The 19149-nt window shown below is 54.8% G+C and overlaps 2 protein-coding genes across 3 annotated transcripts in view; both read right to left on the reverse strand.

Annotated features, from left to right (window-relative positions):
- THOP1 (thimet oligopeptidase 1) overlaps positions 1-19149 on the reverse strand; it is a 330697-nt gene that overhangs the window by 101340 nt on the left and 210208 nt on the right. The gene's annotated exons all lie outside the window — the stretch shown is intronic.
- GADD45B (growth arrest and DNA damage inducible beta) lies at positions 5809-7266 on the reverse strand. Its single transcript, XM_062627512.1, has 4 exons — positions 7200-7266; positions 7008-7109; positions 6627-6840; positions 5809-6506 (listed from the first exon to the last, which is right to left on the reverse strand). Exons 1-4 carry the CDS (start codon positions 7235-7237, stop codon positions 6393-6395), a joined length of 468 nt encoding a protein of 155 aa, XP_062483496.1. The 5' UTR covers positions 7238-7266; the 3' UTR covers positions 5809-6392.

Genomic DNA, 19149 nt, shown 5'->3' on the forward strand with positions numbered 1-19149 from the left:
CCAGTGATGCTGAACACGGACACCCCGTGCCGGGGTCTGAATACAGGCGGGGACGGGTTTCAGTTTGGGGAAGAGAAGGAGAAAAGGAAACAAACCAACAACCTGGTGGGAAACCTTGGGGGTTTTCCCATTCCCTCAGTGCTTTGGGTTTGGTTTGAAATGCCCCGACCTCCCACGGGGATGGAAACCACAGGCGGCTGGTCCCTTCACGGCACAGGGAGCGCTTCCTGGAGGCTCCGGTTCACCCGTTGGTGTTGATCCATGTTCAGCCTTTCCGTCATGATCCAGGTGGAGGGAGGAACCCTCACAGCACGTACTGCACAGTGCTCAGCCTGCTTGGGCTTCCCGGTCCAGGCAGGGTACCAGGAGGCTTTGCTGGCTGCTGTTCAGAGGCTGATGGTGTTCCAGTGCCAGGGGCCGGCTCGAAGGCAGGGATTGGAGCAGAGCCTGCGGTTGCGTGGCTGGTACCCAGGGAGGGCAGGTTGTCATCAGGAAGAAGGGCAGCTTCAGAGGTTCTTCCTCCCCCTGACACAGGGGTGGGCTGTGGCTGAGTGCACCCAGCACCTCTCCAGTACCAACCAGCCATGCAGCCAGCTCGGCAGCGTTGGCAGAGGCTGTGGTTAGCAGAGCTGCTTCATTTACCCTTCTTGGTTGCAGGTATCTTTCCATCCCTCTCTTTAAGTACGTGGTCACTTGCCTTTTAAAACCAAGTTGGAACCCCCCCCTTAACACACATTCTGAACACTAACCCAAACGTTGGCACCTCCTGTGTCCGTCTTGCAGCCGCTTTCCTGGGCTCCTTTGCTGATCTGAGTGTTTTACACCTCCTGTTTCCCCCCACCCCGCTGTGCTGGGGGCTCCTGTCCTGCCACCAGCCTTGTGGCAGGTTGCTTGTGATCCCCTGGGTGTCCCCCTGTCCCTGTGTGAGTGCTGGGGAGAGGGGGGCAGGTAGAGCAGAGGGAAGTGGATTTAGTTCCCTCTGCAGCCGAGCGTGTCCCCCAAGCCCTCCTTGCACCCCGGCCTGACAGCACGCTGAGCATCGCCCGGCAGCCCAGGGCAGCAGCCCCGGCACGGCAGCGGGCAGTGGCTTTGTGGGTTTGTTGTGTGTGTTTCTGTTCACTCTTTTCCTCCAACAACAGCTCTCAGAGGCCGCATCCGCAGCGGGGAGCGAGCTCGGGCCTGAGGTGCGCCTGGGTTCTGCCGCAGCAGGGCTTTCTCTTTCTCCATGGGGGAATTCCCTCTGTCCTTAATCTAGTCCAGTTCCAGCCTTATTTTTCTACTCCGGATTGCTGATTCTTCCTCTATGTTAGAGACCTGTGCATGGTGCTATAGCCGGTGACCCAGGCGAGTGCCCGAGCTGCAGGGCGGCACGGAAGCCCTGTGCTCCGTGCGGCAGCGAGCAAGTGGCTGAGGTTACCGCAGGAGCCGTACGCCGCTCCTCCGCTTGAGACCCCCCCATCCATCACCGGTGCTGCCCCGGGGGGGGGGGGGGCTTCCCAGCACCCCCTGCCCTCCACGGGATGGCAGTGGGGCAGCTCAGACCCATGGCGAGGTGGGGTGTGGGGGGGGGTTGCTATGGGATGCTGCTGCATCCTTGTGCTCCCACCACGCTCATCCCTGGGGTCTTGCCTGAGTCACGCTGGCGGTGGGGGGGGTGGGCAGTGAGGGGCAGGTTTAGGTCCAAAGCGCGGCTGGAGACGGGAGCAGGGGACGGGGAGCATCTGCTTGGAGTCCCTTAGGAAGGTGGGGACAGGGCTGGGGGCTCCCAGATGCCGGTGGCCCATGGGGCGGGCAGGGGGCTGCCGGCGGGTGCTGGTGTCTCTCAGTGGGTGGAAAAATCCTCGAGTTCCTGGGGTTTTCTGTTTCCTTTCCTTTTCTTTTTGAGGTTTGTTGGGTTTTTTTTTTCCTTGTCTGAGTAAATCAGTGCTCATTCCATGGGTGTTTTTATAGAGCATAAATAGAAGTGCAGATTCCGGTAGCTGCTTGTACTTTGTTCGTGCATTTGCTGGGCATAAAAAGGGGGGGGGGGGGGGGGAAGACAAAAAAAAGACAAAAAAAAAGACACTTTTCAGGACTTTTTAAGTGCTCCAAATGGCAAAGGGGCAGTGGGGACCCCTGAGGAGGCACGGGCAGGCAGTGCCAGCAGCCTCACAAAGGCCTTGGTTTTGGATGTAACCACGTGCCCAAATCTGCCTGGCGTTCTTTATAGCGTGTGGCGAAGCTGGTGCCAAAAGAAAGGAGGGAGACTGCGAAGAGGAAGGGAGAAGAGGAAACACCACTCCTGTTTAATTTGCCTTGTCCTCCCCTGCCTGCCTCCGGGACCATGCCAGGGATGGGAGATGCCTGGCACCCGCATGGCACCGGCTGACGGAGCCTGGAGCCCATTCCCCTTCCTCCGAGTGCTTAAAAAGTCAACTTTAACAGAGTCAAAGTAATGCGTTTCCTTCATTGAACAGAAGCCACGTGTCTGCTCCTTTGCGCTCTTCGTTTCTTCTCTCTGGCCTATTATAATTAGTATTATTATTTGCCAAACTCTGATCTTGTTGCCAAACACAAATCAAGGTTTGTAAAGACTGTACTTAGGAAGTAATCGGTGTCTGTAACGTAGGCTCCTCATAACGTCTGCAGTTTGGGATCTCTTTGATTTTTATTTCTGGTGTGCCATAGCCCAATTCCTTGCACAGTGTTTAATATTTTGTGGACTTGTTGTTAAGAAGTGAAGTTGAGAATACAATAAAAAGGCTCACTTTTCATTTTGCCAGATCTCCCGCCCAGCCTGTGCTGCATCCCGCATCCCGCATCCTGCATCCCGCATCCCTCATCCTGCATCCTGCATCCCTCATCCTGCATCCCGCATCCCGCCCAGCCTGTCCTGCAGCAACCTGGCGTGGTTGCTGCTCACGTCCCCATAGTGCTGCCAGCCTGGGGGCACAGCAGGAGCTTTCTCCAGAGCTGGGATCAGTGAAGACCTTCCCACCCCTTTCCTCGGGGTGTCTCAGCCATCTCCTCCTGGCCGAGGACACCTTGCTCATCCCAGCCGGGTGGGATGGGGCTGAGCAGCATCCCCACCACCCCACTGGGTGTCACAGCCTTGCAGGCTGAGCTGGTGCAGTCCCTTTGGAGCCCCCTTCTCCCACCCACCCCATCAGGGGGCTGCTCCCACCAACCTGATGCTCCCCATCTGCCCCAGCAGCATCGGAGCTGACGTTTATGGGGCCCTCCTGTCCCTGGAGCCACAGCAAAACCAAAACCAGGTGGAAAGGAGAAGAAAAGGAAGGGGCCTCTGCCTGCCCCTGCTGCAGCCCCGTCTCTGCCCTCAGCTTCCCAGCAGCTCCCATCGCAAAGCAGCACCAGGGTCCGGTGCTGGAGCTGGCTGGCGGCAGCGTTGCGCCACGGGGATGGCTTTCCTGGAAGGCTTTGGCCCTGCAGTAACGCGTGCTGCTGCCATGGGCAGGCTGGAGCCACACTTCCCCTGCGTGCCTGGAATAGTTGGGATGTTTCAGTGTCTGACCCGAAGGGCTGAGCTGGGGCGGGCAGCAGCAGCTTCGGGCTGAGCCGTGCTCCTTGGGCTGTGTCACCCTGCGCAGGGGATGCCCGACTGCAGGGCCGGCTCTCGGAGGCGGGGGGGGACATGGGACCGGTGCTGATCTTAATGGGAGGCACAGGGATGTCCGTGCCCTGCAGAGCCCGGGGGGATGCAGGGGAGCAGAGGGGATGCGATTCCCAGCAGCATCTCGGGGAGATGTGGTCTTGCTGGGGTCGTTCCCCCCCCCCCCTTCAGCCAGAGGTTCTGTGTCAGATCCCTGCACCCCCCCCATGTCACAGATCCCCAAACTCAAACACAGGGGCACACATCGGGGATGCTGCTGGAAACCCACTGCAAAGCGAACCCGAGCCTGGCAGCACATGAAAGGCCCCTGGACCCTCCTGCAGCACGGAGCTGGGGCAAGGGCTATAAATAACACCCTCACCCCCCCCTCCCCGGGCTGTTTTTAGCTTCTCCACAGCTATAATTAACCCTCCTTTGGAGCCAGGGCTGGGGATGCTGCTGGCACCATGGGCCAGGGCTGCAGGGACATGGCCGGGGTGGTCCTGGGGACAGTGGCACGTGTCCCACCGGGTCTGGGCATAGCAGCTTCGGGGTGCACTGGGGTGGTTGCATCACTGCAGCCGGGACATGGCCCTGGGTGGCCCCCAGTATCCCTGGAGCCCCTGCCCCAGCCACAGGGATGCAGGAGCTCGGCCCGCACCCGGCAGCCCAGGGGCTCTCCAGTGTCTCTGGGTGGATGCAGGGGCGGATGGGGACAGAGCCTGGGGACGGGGCCAGCCTGGCTGCCTTCTGCCAGCAGCCACCCAGACCAGACTCATAAATCAGAGGCTGTGGCCTCCGTGTGTGCTGGGCTCAGAGCAGGATCCGGCCCGGCCCTGTCTGGCTGCAGCCACCCCAGAGCCAGGAAGGGGCTCACTCACACACCCCCCCCATCCAGAACAGCACCACCCCTGAGCCTCCCCTTGCGTGCACGTCCCCTCCATGCATGGATGTGCAACGTCCTGGTGACCCTAGGGAATGTGGTTGCATGTGTGGGCCTCCCCCCCGTCACCCCGGTCACTGGGACCCCTGCACACCCCCTGCACCCACATCATGGATCCAACCCCCCCCATTGGCATCAACCCCAGCCCTGCTTTGGGCGAGGGTCAGGGATTTCCTATGGAAAATGGTGGCGTTTGCCAGGATGGAAGGGATGGGGGAGCCCCGCAGCCCCGGATCACCCAGGGTCTCATTGCTGCCAGGTGCTGATGCTGCTGGCGTCGGGCTGGCCCTGCCCGGCTCCGCCGCGCTGGGGAGAGGTTTTGTGGCCTCACCCTGCGGTGATGCTGGGGGGGGGGGGGGAGGTCACAGTATTGGGGGTCCCCTCCCTTACCGGCAGAGCCGAACCAGCCCCGGAGCTCCATTCCCAGCCCGGAGCCCCCCTCCCGGTGCTGCGGTGCAGGGGCAGGGGCCGGGCTGGATCAGGCCCCCCCCTTCCCTCGGGTTGGAAAGCGCAGCTCAGGATCCCCGGCGCCCCCGCACTGAGTCAGACCCGACGGGGACACCGGGGCGAGGGGGGGGGGGGCTGCAAGGAGCGAGCTGCGGCTACGCAGGGAGGGGGTCCCACTGCCCGTGGGGTCCCATTGATCCCCCTATTGCCGGGGGTGGGGGGGGGGAAGCGTTGTCTCTGGGGTCCGTATGGGGCGGATCGGGGTCTGCGTGCCTGGGGGGGTCCCCTCCCGCCTGTATCAAGCCCCTGCGGTGCTGCCGTTGTGGGGTCCGGCTCAGGGCCGCCGTCCCGTCCCCCCCCTTCCCATCCCGTTTCCGGAGCCAGATTTGGGCTCCCACGAGAGCGGCTCCGCTCCTCTGCGGATGGGGGACGGGGGGATCCCGCAGCCGGGTTGGGTGAGGGGGGGTCGGGGCTGTGACTCACCCCATGCACCAGCAGCTCCCCGGGGGTGCCACAGCGCTGGCACGGACACAGGCACCGGGAGGATGCATTGCCCTGGGGGATGCCTGCACCAGGGCGGGGGGGTTCCCATGGCCAGCGCCCGCTGCGGTGCCCCAGGGGGCAGGAAGCACTTGCCCTGTGCTCAGCTTCTCACAGAGCTCAGGGGCTGCCCGTGGGGCTGGTTCTCATGCACAGACCCAGATGCTGTCGCTTACAGGAAGTGCCTCAGGCCCCCATCAGGGCCTCCCCCGGCACACGCTGCATTGTGCGTGCAGAACCCCCTCCCCATGGACCCAGCTCCAGCAGCCCCAAGCAACGCAGACAGCCCTGGCTTCAGATATTTTATTGCAAATAACTCGGGGTTTTTGTCTTAAATCAGTATAAGAATAAACTCTGGAATAGAATCAACTCCGGGTCTCCAAGTGGTTTAGAGTGCAAAAAAGACTCGACACGGATTCCAGCTCCATCGGTACAGACAATAACCGAGCCCTTGGAGAAAGCAGTTCCCCTGCAGTCCTCACCTCTGTCCATTCACAGCTGCCAAACAGAGATCATCGCACGCTCTCCATCTCCTGGCCCGGGGCTCCTCAGCACAGTCCCCCAGCTCCTTGCAGCCAAGCACAACAACTCCTTGGCATGGATGAGCTCCGGCGCGCTCCGGCCAGCGTCCGACCCGGCTGCCGGCACAGCAGGGCTCCGACTGCCTCCATCCCGTGCCCACCGGTGCCGCTCTGCTCCTTCCTCCGCTCCGGGTACAAATGAAAACGAAATCGGTGGCTGTTTGCGTTTGGGGTTATTTTGTGTGGGTTTGGTTGGTTGTAAACTGGCCGTTCCGCCTTTCCTTTTCCTGCCGTTTTACTGTTTTCCCCCCTCCTTTTTCAGGTACAGAGCCGGGCATGGGCCGGGGCCGGCTCAGCGCTCCTGCAGGCACACAAACGGCACCCACTGGTTCCTGTCGCGGCTCTCGGTGCAGTATTTGGCCACCTCCGCCAACCCTTGGCTCTTCCACGCGTCCGTGTGCGGGTTCTGAGGAGCAGAAACACGGAGTCAGCGCCGCCGTCACCCTCACACACAGCCCCCCCCCAAGTCCCCCTCCCACCCTGGGCCTCGGTGCGTGGCCGTGCCGTGCATCACCGCCCCACTCACCGTGACTAAGAGGCAGTGGAGATCACGGGGCTCGGAGCCCGGCTCAGGCTCCCCCAGGATGGCGGCCAGGCGCTGCATGCCCAGGACGCGCAGGATGTGGATGTCGTTGTCGCAGCAGAAGGCCTGGATGAGGGTGAAATGGATTTGCAGGGCGATGTCACCTTCGTCCTCCTCGTCAGTGGCCAGCACGCACAGCACCACGCTGTCAGGGTCCCTGTGGGCACACGGGGCATTAAGAGGGGCAACCAGTTCCGGATGGGGCTGTGATCCCCCCCCCACACCCGTGGGTCACCCCCCATCACCTGCAGGGAAGGAACCCGCTGCTGGGTGGACTCCCCCCCCCGTGCTGCACCCCCTCGGAAAGCCCCCCCCGGTACTCACACATTCATGAGCTTGGCCGACTCGTAGACACCCACTGTGAGCCGGTCCTGATGCTGCGCTGCCACCAGCACCCGCTCCACGGCCTCGCTCACCGCCTGCATCCTGCGCGGGGAAGGGGAGACGAGACCCGGTGAGCAACAGCGGCAGCAACAACGAACCCCCCCCCCCCCGCACCGCGGGTCCCGCACGTACCTGCTGCTGTCGCAAGGCACCAGCTCCTCCAGAGTCATGGCGCGATCGTGATGCGAGCCCGTGCGGGGAAGGCAAATCCCAACCGCGGTAAATCCCAGCGCGCTCCCGCGATGCGAGCCCCGCTCCCTCCCGCACCCCGACCCCAACGCGCCGCAACCCAACCCCGGCGCTGCCTTTTATACCCTTCCGCAGCGCGCGGTGGGGGGGCGGTCCCGCTTCTCCCATTGGCTCCCCACGCAGACGGTGCGGCGGGGATTGGACACCGAGGGCTGGTCCCACGTGGGGGGTGGAGGAGGGGTGCGGGGGAACCCCCGCCCCGGAAGCGTCCGCGGGGTTTGGGGGGAGCGGGGGAGGGGGGGGTCCGGGCACGGAGCGGGGGGGGGGGGGGGGGGGTGAAGCCGGGGGACGCGGGGACGCGCGCCGGTGCTGGAGTGGGGACCGCATTGTGGCGCCCCCTGGCGGGCTGCTTAAAGCAGCGCTGGGGCTTGAATGTAATGGGAGGAAGGCAATTAATGATAACGGTGATGAAGGAAATAAGGAAGAAATATGAGATATTTTAATAGATATTTTAATATCTAAGAAGTATTAATGAAATAAGGAAGAAATATGAGATGTTTTAATGTATATTTTCATATCTAAGAAGTATTAATGAAATAAGGAAGAAATGTGAGATATTTTAATGTGTATAGTTTAATATCTAAGAAGTATTAATGAAATAAGGAAGAAATATGAGATATTTTAATGTATATTTTCATATCTAAGAAGTATTAATGAAATAAGGAAGAAATATGAAATATTTTAATGTATATTTTCATATCTAAGAAGTACTAATGAAATAAGGAAGAAATATGAGATATTTTAATATATATTTTAATATCTAAGAAGTATTAATGAAATAAGGAAGAAATGTGAGATATTTTAATGTATATTTTAATATCTAAGAAGTATTAATGAAATAAGGAAGAAATATGAGATATTTTAATATATAGTTTAATATCTAAGAAGTATTAATGAAATAAGAGTAAAGGGAGTAAAAGCAGGCATAGAAAGACAATTAAGCATCGACTCTGAGGGAAATAAAGGGAAAAGAGCAAAGTGACACAGAGGTGCAGCAAGATTAAAAGCGGAGGCACTGAGATAACACCAGGTATTGTTAAAAGGCGGTGAGCTAAAGACAGCGAACAGGATGAAAGCAGAACACTAAAAGCAAGGGTGATTAAAGCAATAATGAGCGATGGTGCATTGGAATGGAGATATACAATGAACATTTTGAAAGCGACAGCATCGCGGGCAGTGTGTGTGTGTGTGATTTAAAATACAGACAGCAAAGGAGCTAAAACTAGGGATAGTTTTAGGGAATATATAGGGAAGCCAAATGATTAAGAGAGGAAAGAACTGAAAGGCAGAAAGCCAAACAAAGCTGAGACATGGACAGAGGAGGGAATGACCGTTCTTTAATGGCCGGCTCTGCTCGGACTCTGGAGCCTGTCATTAAACGCCTCTGACTTCTGCAGAAGGACGAGCTGCGCAGCCCGGGCAACGAAGGGAAGGGGCGCGGGAGCGGTGCTGGGACAGGGCCCGCGGGAGGAGCAGTATCGGGAGCGGTATCGGGAGCGGGGACAAGGGCGGCGAACCCGCAGCGGCAGAGCCGGGAACGCCGGCACCGCGGGGGGCGGGCACCCAGGGCACCGGGGCGCGGCGCTAGCTCTTTCGGGCCGGTAGTCCCTCGGCGGTTGTAGTCCCTCGGAAAGCCAGTTCCTGTCGGCCATGTTGTTTCCAGAGGCATGCCGGGAGCTGTAGTCCCTCGACGCTCACATTCCGTCCCTTGTTAGGTTTAAAGCTCCCACCAGATTCAGAGTTTTGAGAAGAAAACCGATCAAATGTAGAATTTTTGGTGTGAATCTGGTCAGATTTAGAATTTCGAGTGTGGACCCGGCCAGCCCTTCGGGTGTGATCGGGGGAATGTCCATGAATGAGCCCGTGTGGGTCCCGTATCCCAGGTCAGCTCCGTTGGCCTTGCCTCCCGGCTGCGGCAGCAGGGGCCGGACCCGCTGCGTGCAGTGGTCGGGGATGCCCACATGGCAGAACCCCACGGGCAGTGGTATTGACCCCACCGCTACAAACACCCCTTCCATTGCAGGATTGGAAGCTGGTGTCTTTGAGATGGGAAAAAGAAAAGAGCAATTTAGCCTTTATCGTTTGGTCGATGAGAAACTGAACATGAGCCGGCTGCAGTGTGCGTTCGCAGCCCAGGATCAACTATATCCTGGGCTGCATCCAAAGGAGCGTGACCAGCAGGTCCAAGGAGGTGATCCTGCCCCTCTGCTCTGCTCTTGTGAGACCTCATCTGGAGCATTGTGTGCAGTTCTGGTGTCCTCAACATAAAAAGGACATGGAACTGTTGGAACAAGTGCAGAGGAGGCCATGAGGATGATCAGGGGCTGGAGCACCTCCCGTGTGAAGGCAGGCTGAGAAAGTTGGGGCTGTTCAGCCTGGAGAAGAGAAGCTGCGTGGAGACCTCAGAGCAGCTTCCAGTGTCTGAAGGGGGGCTATAGGGAGGCTGGGGAGGGACTCTTCATTAGGGACTGTAGTGATGGGACAAGGGGTAACGGGTTCAAAGTTAAACAGGGGAAGTTTAGATTGGATATAAGGAGGAAGTTCTTTCCTGTCAGGGTGGTGAGGCACTGGAATGGGTTGCCCAGGGAGGTTGTGAATGCTCCGTCCCTCGCTGTGTTCAAGGCCAGGTTGGACAGAGCCTTGGGTGCCATGGCTTAGTGTGAGGTGTCCCTGCCCATGGCAGGGGGTTGGAACTGGATGATCTTAAGGTCCTTTCCAACCCTAACTATTCTATGATTCTATGAATTATTCTGGCCAATGATGTTTATGACAAATGTGTATTTTGAAGAGGTCACTGTATTAAAGCAGTGTCTTGGGTTCAGCAGTAGCAGTCATTTTTCTCCTTCTTAGTAGCTGGTGCAGAAGAGAGAGCAAGCGTGGCTGACTGGGTTTAAACAAATGCGGGGCACGAAGGGTTGAGATAACGCCAGATCTGACCAGAGTGTGTCTAACCGTATTTGTGATACGCATTCATTGTTTTGGATTAAGGGTCACTCGTCACAGTGCTGATTTACTGGCTCTCAGAGTTGTTGCTCTCGACCTCACAGGTTCAGCATGTCGTACCTTACTTACAGTTGGTATTTGCTGTGTTAGTGTTTATTGGCTGGGGGCCTTGGGCTAAGGTTCTTCTTTCATTGTACTTTATGGTGATGACTTGTAATACAATAGACTCATTGATCATGAAACCGATCTGGCTTATGCTCCCAGTGCGGTCACCACCTCTATACTCTGGGAGGTATATAAGAGAAGTGTTTTCTGCACCAGCAGAAGGAGAAAAAGGACTGCTACTGCTGAACCCAGGACGAGCAGACATGAAGCAAACTGCAATGAGTATCGTTAAAGCATCGCTTCTGTCGGAAAAAAGTGAGAACGCGAAGCGAATCAAGGCTTCTTGTGAAAGAGCCGGGTTTGAGCGCTGAACTCAAACAGGTCCCCGTCTGTGCGCTCCTGTCTGCGGCCCCATCCCGCAGGTTTCGCTGTTGAGGCGTGCAGTGATGTCGGGAAGCGAAGCGCAGCCGGTGGCCCCCGTGGTCTTTTCCCGTGTGTGCTGCTGCTGCGTTCCGGTAGATGGGGCGTGAGCACAGCGCCAGCGCTGCCTGGGAGGGAGCTGAGGGAAGAGCCGTTTGTGTTCTTCGGAAAACCCGCTTCGAACGCATCCCCGCTTCAGAATTCGCCTTTGCTCTTTCCCAGGCCGGCTGCGGCAGTGAAGGCTGTTAAAGCTTTCTACAGAGAGTATTTTCCTTCATTAAACAGGATGTTTGCAGCTCGGCATTGCGTCCCTGTAGGGCTTATCGAATGGGCGATGGCTTTTTATTCTGGCTACTACCAGGTATGCTCATTGCCCAAGCAAACTCGTTACCTTGAACCTTAAAGAAATTTGTACTTGGAGCAAGGCATTTGTGGCCATTCTCTTCCCAGATCTTTGCCTGCAAGTCTAAAGTTTGACATTTCAGTGTGCTTCCTGAGTGAATGCCGTGCCACCAAATGAGGTTTTCATTCTGCTTGTTCCCTGCTTTCCCTGTAGGCATTTCAGTGCTGAGCTCCTCTCTTAAAGCAGAGGTTGAATGTAGTGCTGAAATGGTTTTTGTATGTGAGATATTGGAACGACACAATGCTTCATCAACTATAATATTTCCCCCTTTATTACTTGAAATAAAGTGGGTTTTCCAGCTTGTGAAGGACCTGGTGCATCACTGCAGACAAGTTTAAAGCTGAATTTTGCTGTCGGCCATGTGTTGGCACTGAGAAATCAGAACTTCAATTGGAAAGACCTGAAAGGGAACTATCAGGGATAGCTTAGCCCTAAAAATACCCACCCCTGCAAGAAGCCTGCTGGGCAATCATGCCGCCCCACGTGCTACCTAACTTCTGACCACTGACGTTTCATGGCTGTTATTTGGGAGGATGAACTGCCAGGAGCGAGACCGAATCCGGTAACCACCTCCTCCCGTTGCGGCGTCTCGCGTGACTGCTGAGCCTCCAGCGCCGCACCAGGTCACCTCTGACCCAGTGGAAGAATGTTACCTCCTGCCCTGGCAAAGCAAAGGGGTGAATGGCCTCGGTGGCCAGCAACCTCCCTGCACACAGGGGCTACTTCATCAATCGGCTTTGCTGTTCTCGAGCTCCTTTAGCAACCGCAGTTATTCAGAAACACTTTGAGGACTGGTGCTGGTAGCATCAAGAATAAATCACTTGAGGCTTTGTGACTTTCATAGGTGGAGGGCCAGGTTTGGATTGTGACTAATGGCTGGGGGCTGCTGTAGCCCTCAGCTGCATTCCACAGCATGGCGCTCTGATGTGCTGCTCGGCAGGATAACGTTAGGGAGAGAAGCAGCTTTCTGTGAGACTTGCAAACATTGTGAAGGGAGAATTGCTTCACTTTCACAAAAGCTTGGGAAATCCAGAAGGAGAGATGTTTATCAGGCCTAGGGCTGGGCCTCCCTTGGCTTCTTGGCAGGCTACCTAATGCAGACAGCAAGGGAAAATGAAGAAAGAAATCTTTGGGAGTCTTGGGTCACGTCAGGCCAGTGAATGCTCCGCTTCCAAGCCTGGCAGCAATAGAAACTGTGGGTCAGCCTAAGCTTCCCTGGCAAACAGCCTTGTGCCAGAGACTCCTTGTGTTACAATAGTTCCTGTTTCAGTGGTGTCCTGGGTCACAGCTCCATTGGAGTTTTTGGGAGGGCTGTTTACAGTAGCTGGGCTGTCAGGATGCTGGAGTGGCAGGAGAAGAACGCTGCCTACAATGGCTCCTTTGGCTCCTTGGCTTCTTTGGGCTTGTGATCCCCTGGCTTTACTTTGCAAAGCCTCTGTGTCCCTGACTTCATGGGCTGGGAGCAGCTTTCCAAAACCAACAGCTTCTGCCAAAAAGGGGGGATCTTGTCAAAGGGTGGAAAGGATTCGATGGACAGAGCAGGGCTCTGCTCCTGCCTGCTCGAGTCCCCTCTGTTCTCGCTGTCTCTGCTGTCAACCTGACCTGAAACCTCAGAATCCAAGAGTGATGATGAACAGTGCAAAGCATGAAAATCGTTCTAACCGTGATAACACAGCAGCCAGGAGCAGAAAATAACCACCAGATCTCTTGTTCCACAGCAGTTCCATGCCACCCCAGAGCCCAACAGCGCAGGGCTGGCCGGGGGCTCTCGTCCTGACCTGCCACATTGCCGAGGCTCGTATCTGTGCTCCCACTGAACAAGAGTGACATTAAAACCCGACGGAGCTGCATCAATCCCAGCTGCCACATGGCATTGCCGTGACATTGCTGGCATCGGCGCTACCTCCTAACAGGAGATGGAAGTGGGAAGCAGCAGCAGGTCGTGAATAATGGATCAGATACGCCTGATTTGTAACATTTACAAAGAAAGGGCGTGTCTCCTAGCTACAGAACAAACTGGTTATCAACACGGGAACGGGGAGCTCGGTGTCCTCCCGAATGCAAAACGTGAGACAAAGCAGCGTGGAGCACAGAGTTACAGCTCATTGAGCATCCCTGCGCTGCCCACAGGGCTGTCCCCTCCAAAATCCCCTCTGGGGAACGCGCATGAGTGTAAAGGGAGAAAAAACAAGAGACAAAGAAAGGGGGGGTGAGCTGTAGGTGAGAACTGGTGTAGCCAGTTGGTTGCCTGGAGCACAACGTGCCCGTGCTGTGCGTGAGAGTGACGCTGCTGTAGCCGCTAACTCGCACACGGCTGCGATAGGGAACACGCGCCTGGCAGCGCAGGGCGGGTTGTGCAAACCAGAGGTGGGGTTGGCTTAGGTGTACTGCAGGGAGCTGTAGGGAAGGATGGTGGATGAGGGGGCTGAAGGGCAGATACAGGGCAGAGAATCCCAGACTGGTTCGGGTTGGAAGGGACCTTAAAGCTCATCCAGTCCCAACCCCTGCCATGGGGACCCCTTCCACTGGAGCAGCTTGCTCCAAGCCCCTGTGTCCAACCTGGCCTTGAACACTGCCAGGGATGGGGCAGCCACAGCTTCTCTGGGCACCCTGTGCCAGCGCCTCAGCACCCTCCCAGGGAAGAGCTCCTGCCTAAGAGCTCATCTCAGTCTCCCCTCGGGCAGGTTCAAGCCATTCCCCTTGGCCTGTCCCTACAGGCCCTTGTCCCAAGCCCCTCTCCAGGTTTCCTGCAGCCCCTTCAGGCACTGGAGCTGCTCTCGGGTCTCCCCTTCAGGAGCCTTCTCTTCTCCAGGCTGACCCAGCCCAGCTCTCTCAGCCTGGCTCCAGAGCAGAGCTGCTCCAGCCCTCACAGCATCTCCATGGCCTCCTCTGGCCTCACTCCTTCAGCTCCACGTCCCTCTTGTGCTGCTGCCCCAGAACTGTCTGGTTGTTTCACAGCTGGGCCCTGCCTGCTGGCACAGGTTGGGACCACAGACTGGTGTGTGGTTCTCACAGCAGTGAAGAGATGTCTAGGTTCTTTTGAGTTGAAAAGTGTGATGCTGAATTAGAACACAGGTTTTCTGATGAGGAATGGGAAGTAAACCCAGGCTGTATCGGTTACACCTCAAATGCAAACTGAACAAAAGCAGAAACTGGGCAAAAAGATAAAATGAGGCTGCAGTTGGCTGTGGAGAGCTGTGACGTCCTTTGCATCCTTCAGCTCCTTTGGACTGCATGGGGCAGAGAGATGCCCTCTGCCATTTTCACCTTGGGCAAAGGTTGCATTTGCTAATGGGACCATAGAATTCTCCAGAAGGATCTGACAGTGTTTCCTGTTTCAACAGTAAAAAATGGGTTTTAGCACGTAAAGTGACCGGATCCTCATCCTCTGAGCTTTCTCCCATCAAGAAGAGAGCAGTCCCTTAATGGATTTGGTGTGGACGGAAGGAAGGGTAAGAAAGGAACTTTGTCAGTCCATGACGTGAAACATTTTATATTAAGAGATTTGGCAAATGGTTCTGTGGGACTCCAAACAGGATGTGATAAATTTTCTACAGTCAGCTCTCCTGTACCCTTGGCTTTAGCTTTACTCACTCAGAAGTCAATTCTGTAACCTTTACAGCAACATCCTGCCAGTGATGCACAGACTTGGCTATTGTTGGCTTCAACAGCAGCTCTTCTGCATCTTCAAAGGACAGGAGGCTGGGTATTGTGAGGAACTTGTGAGCAGGAATTTGCTTGACAAAGCAATGAAAATAGAGCAACCTGAGCACCGGGGTAACTGTTCACCCATGCACTTGCTACCTGTTGTCAAGAAAGGCCATGCTGAGCAGTGGGTGAAGCAGAACGTGACAGTCCTGACCCTCAGCTCAGCCTTCTGCCTTGCTGTGGGGCTTTGGCTCACTGAGCTGGGATTCAGTTGGCTTGTTCTTACAACAGAAGTACTACCAATGTACCTGCTTGGTGAGTCAGTGGCTCTAAGTCATAGAATCATAGAATAGTTAGGAAAGGACCTTAAGATCATCCAGTTCCAACCCCCTGCTATGGGCAGGGCATCTCACACTAAACCATCTCACCCAAGGCTCTGTCCAACCTGGCCTTGAACACTGTGAGGGACGGAGCATGCACAACCTCCCTGGGCAACCCATTCCAGTGCCTCACCACCCTAACAGGAAAGAACTTCTTCCTTATATCCAATCTAAAATTCCCCTGTTGAAGTTTGAACCCGTTACCCCTTGTCCTGTCACTGCAGTCCCTAATGAAGAGTCTATCCCCAGCATCCCTATAGCCCCCCTTCAGACACTGGAAGCTGCTATGAGGTCTCCACACAGCTTCTCTTCTCCAGGCTGAACAGCCCCAACTTTCTCAGCCTGTCTCCACACGGGAGGTGCTCCAGCCCCTGATCATCCTCATGGCCTCCTCTGCACTTGTTCCAGCACTTCCATGTCCTTTTTATGTTGAGGGCACCAGAACTCACACCCACATGTGTGTTTGGCTCCAGTGTAGATTTCACGAGAGAAAAAACTATCTCATTTTCAAGGCATGAAGCTTTCATAAGTGCAGTGTCTCGGTGATCAGGGGGCTAAGCTTCCAGGCAAGGATGTGACTGTGCTCCAAGGGTAGCGTGCCATCCATGACCCATTCAGTGTACCTGTACTGCTGCAGACAGCAGGCCCTGGAGATAAGGCTTTGAAGAACCATATTCTTGGTGCCTAAACAGCTCAGTTTGTCTCAGCTTCGTTACCTGAGCAGGAGAAAGCAAAATGAAAGGAGATGAAGCTGATGGTTTCAGCCCTCTCACAAGGCAGGGAGTAACATAAAGCTGGCTCACAAAGTCATCTTCTCTACTCATTTGTGCAAAGGTGGCTCCTCTCTAGGGATGTTGCTGCCAGGGGTTCCAAGAACTTCAGTTCCCAGCAGCACTGATCTGCATGAGCTGGGGTCTGCTTAGGAAGACACAGAATAGAACAAGAGAACCAACTAGGTTGGAAAAGACCTTTAAGATGACCAAGTCAGTGCAGTTAGGTGGGTTTCATGCGGAAGCATTTGTAGGGCAGAGCAGTATGACTCCATGCTCCCAGTCCCTCAGAGAAGCAAGGTTGGGACACAGCTCCGGGAAGACCTATTTTAAATTTACTTCTTAGCCCTTAGCTCTTGTAGGCTGTTGTGTGGAGGGCACTGACCCTACAGCCACCGTGCACCTCTCCTGAGGAGGCCCTAGACATACAGCTTTACACTGCTATTTCTCTGGCTACTTTTGTACCCTTTTTAGCCTGTCCTGTGATTGTTGGCAGCTGTAAGTGACTGTAGAGCAAAGATGAACTCATGGGACAGCTCTTTTGGGATTTCAAAAGGAACAAGACTTTTGATTAGGCCTGTAAATATACTACATTATCTTGGATGCTTTCATACTTCCCATACTTGCATAGTTTAATATATATCACTTTTACTGTGTGTTACCTCAATTGAAATGCCAATGATGACAAAACCAAAGTGGGTTTTCAGGAAAGCACTAGGGTGGGGGGGCTACCATTTGGATTCCAGCTCTGAAAGTACAATGAAGATGCTGTCACTCATTTTCTAAATAGTTTTGAAAGGAAAAGATCCCTTCTGAGCACACTGAGGGTTCTCAAGACACAAGCAGTAACCTGGCTGCTACTTCTTCGTACATTTGTATAAGCTTTATCATACAAAGAAATATCCTTCGGCAAGCGTACACTGATCAGGTATGTAATTACAGATCATTTTCTGCATTAAAGAGATGAAATGTTAAAGGTTAGAAACCAGAATCTTATTTTGAAGTTCCATACCCATTTTCCTTGCCTTCCCTGGCAGTTGATACTTACGAGATTTATTTAAGTAAGGAATGAACCAAACCAAAACCCACTAAGTCTTTGTGGGGTTAGAAAGGTAGATACCCTTATTTCAAGTCTGTCTGTATTTATTTTCTTAGGAGGATTCAGAAATGAACCCCAGTACTTTGTAAGTGCCACAGTTCATAGCAGACACTTACCACTGCTTAGTTATAAGTTATTTTGACTAAACCACGAAACATCTGTGGCGGGGAGAAGGAAAATTGAATGTTGCCAAAGAAAGTTGTATCTAATGTATCAAACAAGTGATTTTAGTAGTTTCTGCTTTAATTTCTGATTTAAGAGGCCGCAGTGCAGCTATTGGGGGAAAAAAGAAAGAGAGTAAGCAGGTACTGGCTTAGCCTCTTCGTGCCCGCATTGCTACTGTTGGTTTATCTGATTGCAAACCTAGTGTGCTGTAGCATGATGAACATGTAGCAGTGAGCGTATGGGAAAGATGCTGGAAAGATTGCACCCTGATGTTCCTAATCAGTAATTAGAAACTAAAAATAGCATTTTAGGGAAGCATAATAAATCCGTAGCCTTTAATCCTCCTGTGCCAATCTGTAAGCTGATATCATTATTACATGAAAGGCAATAAGAACATAAGTGAGTAAGCAAAAGTAGGTTGCTATTACAGTCACATTATAAATTCCACACAGCCCAAGCCGTCTCGATGATGTTTAGTGCTGTCTGCTTTATGCAAAGCCTATAGTCATAAAGCAGGTTAATTTGCAAGCAGGGAACACATAGTTTTGTTGTTTACTTCCATTCCTAACTGCCCTTTTACTTCCTGAAGCGCTCCGGAGTGAGGTTCTGAGCCTGCTGTGCCTGTGAGTTGCAAGGAGGAGTGCACGTTGGAGAAAACGGCAGCAAGAACACAACCGGAGGAGGGGGGGGATTTGTTCCCATGACGGCAGCTCTGACGCACCAACGGGCTCAGTCACCAGGCACACATCTTCTCGAGCTGCACTGATGACAGAGGCAGCATCCCCGCTTAAGCAGGGCCCTTCGGCTAAGCATTTAAATAGTCTGCAAATGCTAAGATGTAGTTATTGTCACAGAGGTACCGGCGCAGCTAATCCCAGTGGGGTGATGTAGTGGAATCAGGCCATGGACCTCACCCCATCCAACTGGGAAACCTCAAAGACCGTCAGAGAGTGACCCCATACCAAAATAGATGTGATTTCATAGAGCAGTCCTCCTCCCATTCACAGCTATGTCATATCCCTGTGACAACTGCAGCAATTCTTTAAATGGAAAAGCAACCCAAAGTATTTAAAATAGTGCAAACTCTCCTAACGCAATCCCATGTCTAGAAAAAGGAACCAATGCGAAGGGAGCTGTTGGTAACCGGGGGGCTGCCCCAGGCCCGTTGAGCAAGAAATGTAATACAAAAGTGAGATCTGTTGTAAGCCGAAGATGGTGGGGAATAGATCTGAAAGAAGAATGTCTATTTACCAAGCACTTCTGCATTGAAGCAGCTTTATCGCAGCAGTTTATCACTCGCTATCTTGCAGAAATGGGGGAAACCGAGCGTCAGATAAAATTACTGCAAGTTGCCAGGGAACATGCTGTCATGGCTTAGCATGACTGCAACGCAGAGGTGATTAAGAACGGAGGAAAAGGCAGCTGCCCACGGCAGGGGGGTGTGTGTGGCACTATAGGATCTTTAAGGTCCCTTCCGACCCAAACCGCTCTATGACTCCACGAAGTACTGAACCCTACTGCGAAGAGGCCGTGTGGGCACCGTTCAGGCAGCACTGCCCTCTCCCCGAGCTCAGTTTAGCGGCTCCCGGGGGCAATCCAACCTCTCCAAACGCTTCACTGAGCGGAGGAGGACGAGGAGTGGTGAGGAAGCAGGGGCAGGAGGGACTCCTCACCACTCCTCGTCCTCCTCCGGCTCCCCGCTGCCCCGTGGAGCCGCTGTGCCTCGCTCCTCGCCTTAACTCGCTCGGCGCGGCCCCGGATCCCCCGCCACCACCTCCCCTTCAGCGGGTGAAGAGCGGGCCCACAGCGGAGGAGCCGTCCCTGCCTCCCGTGGCCGCTTCTCCCGGCGGGGCCGCCCCCGGCAGGTGGACGCCACCGCCCCTCCTCCGGCCCGTCCCGT

The sequence above is a fragment of the Pezoporus occidentalis genome, unplaced genomic scaffold (assembly GCF_034315485.1).
Source record: "Pezoporus occidentalis ecotype Australia unplaced genomic scaffold, CSIRO_AGI_Poc_V1 ctg301, whole genome shotgun sequence".
NCBI classification, from domain to species: Eukaryota; Metazoa; Chordata; class Aves; order Psittaciformes; family Psittacidae; genus Pezoporus; species Pezoporus occidentalis.

What these genes read in the sequence shown, in the direction of transcription:
- GADD45B (XM_062627512.1), bottom strand. Translation starts at nt 7,237, where the DNA reads ATGACTCTGGAGGAGCTGGTGCCTTGCGACAGCAGCAG. An exon ending in TCGGCCAAGCTCATGAATGT is followed by an intron (nt 6,841 to 7,007) that starts GTGAGTACCGGG and finishes GTGTGCCCACAG; the next exon opens with GGACCCTGACAGCGTGGTGC. An exon ending in TCCACTGCCTCTTAGTCACG is followed by an intron (nt 6,507 to 6,626) that starts GTGAGTGGGGCG and finishes TCTGCTCCTCAG; the next exon opens with AACCCGCACACGGACGCGTG.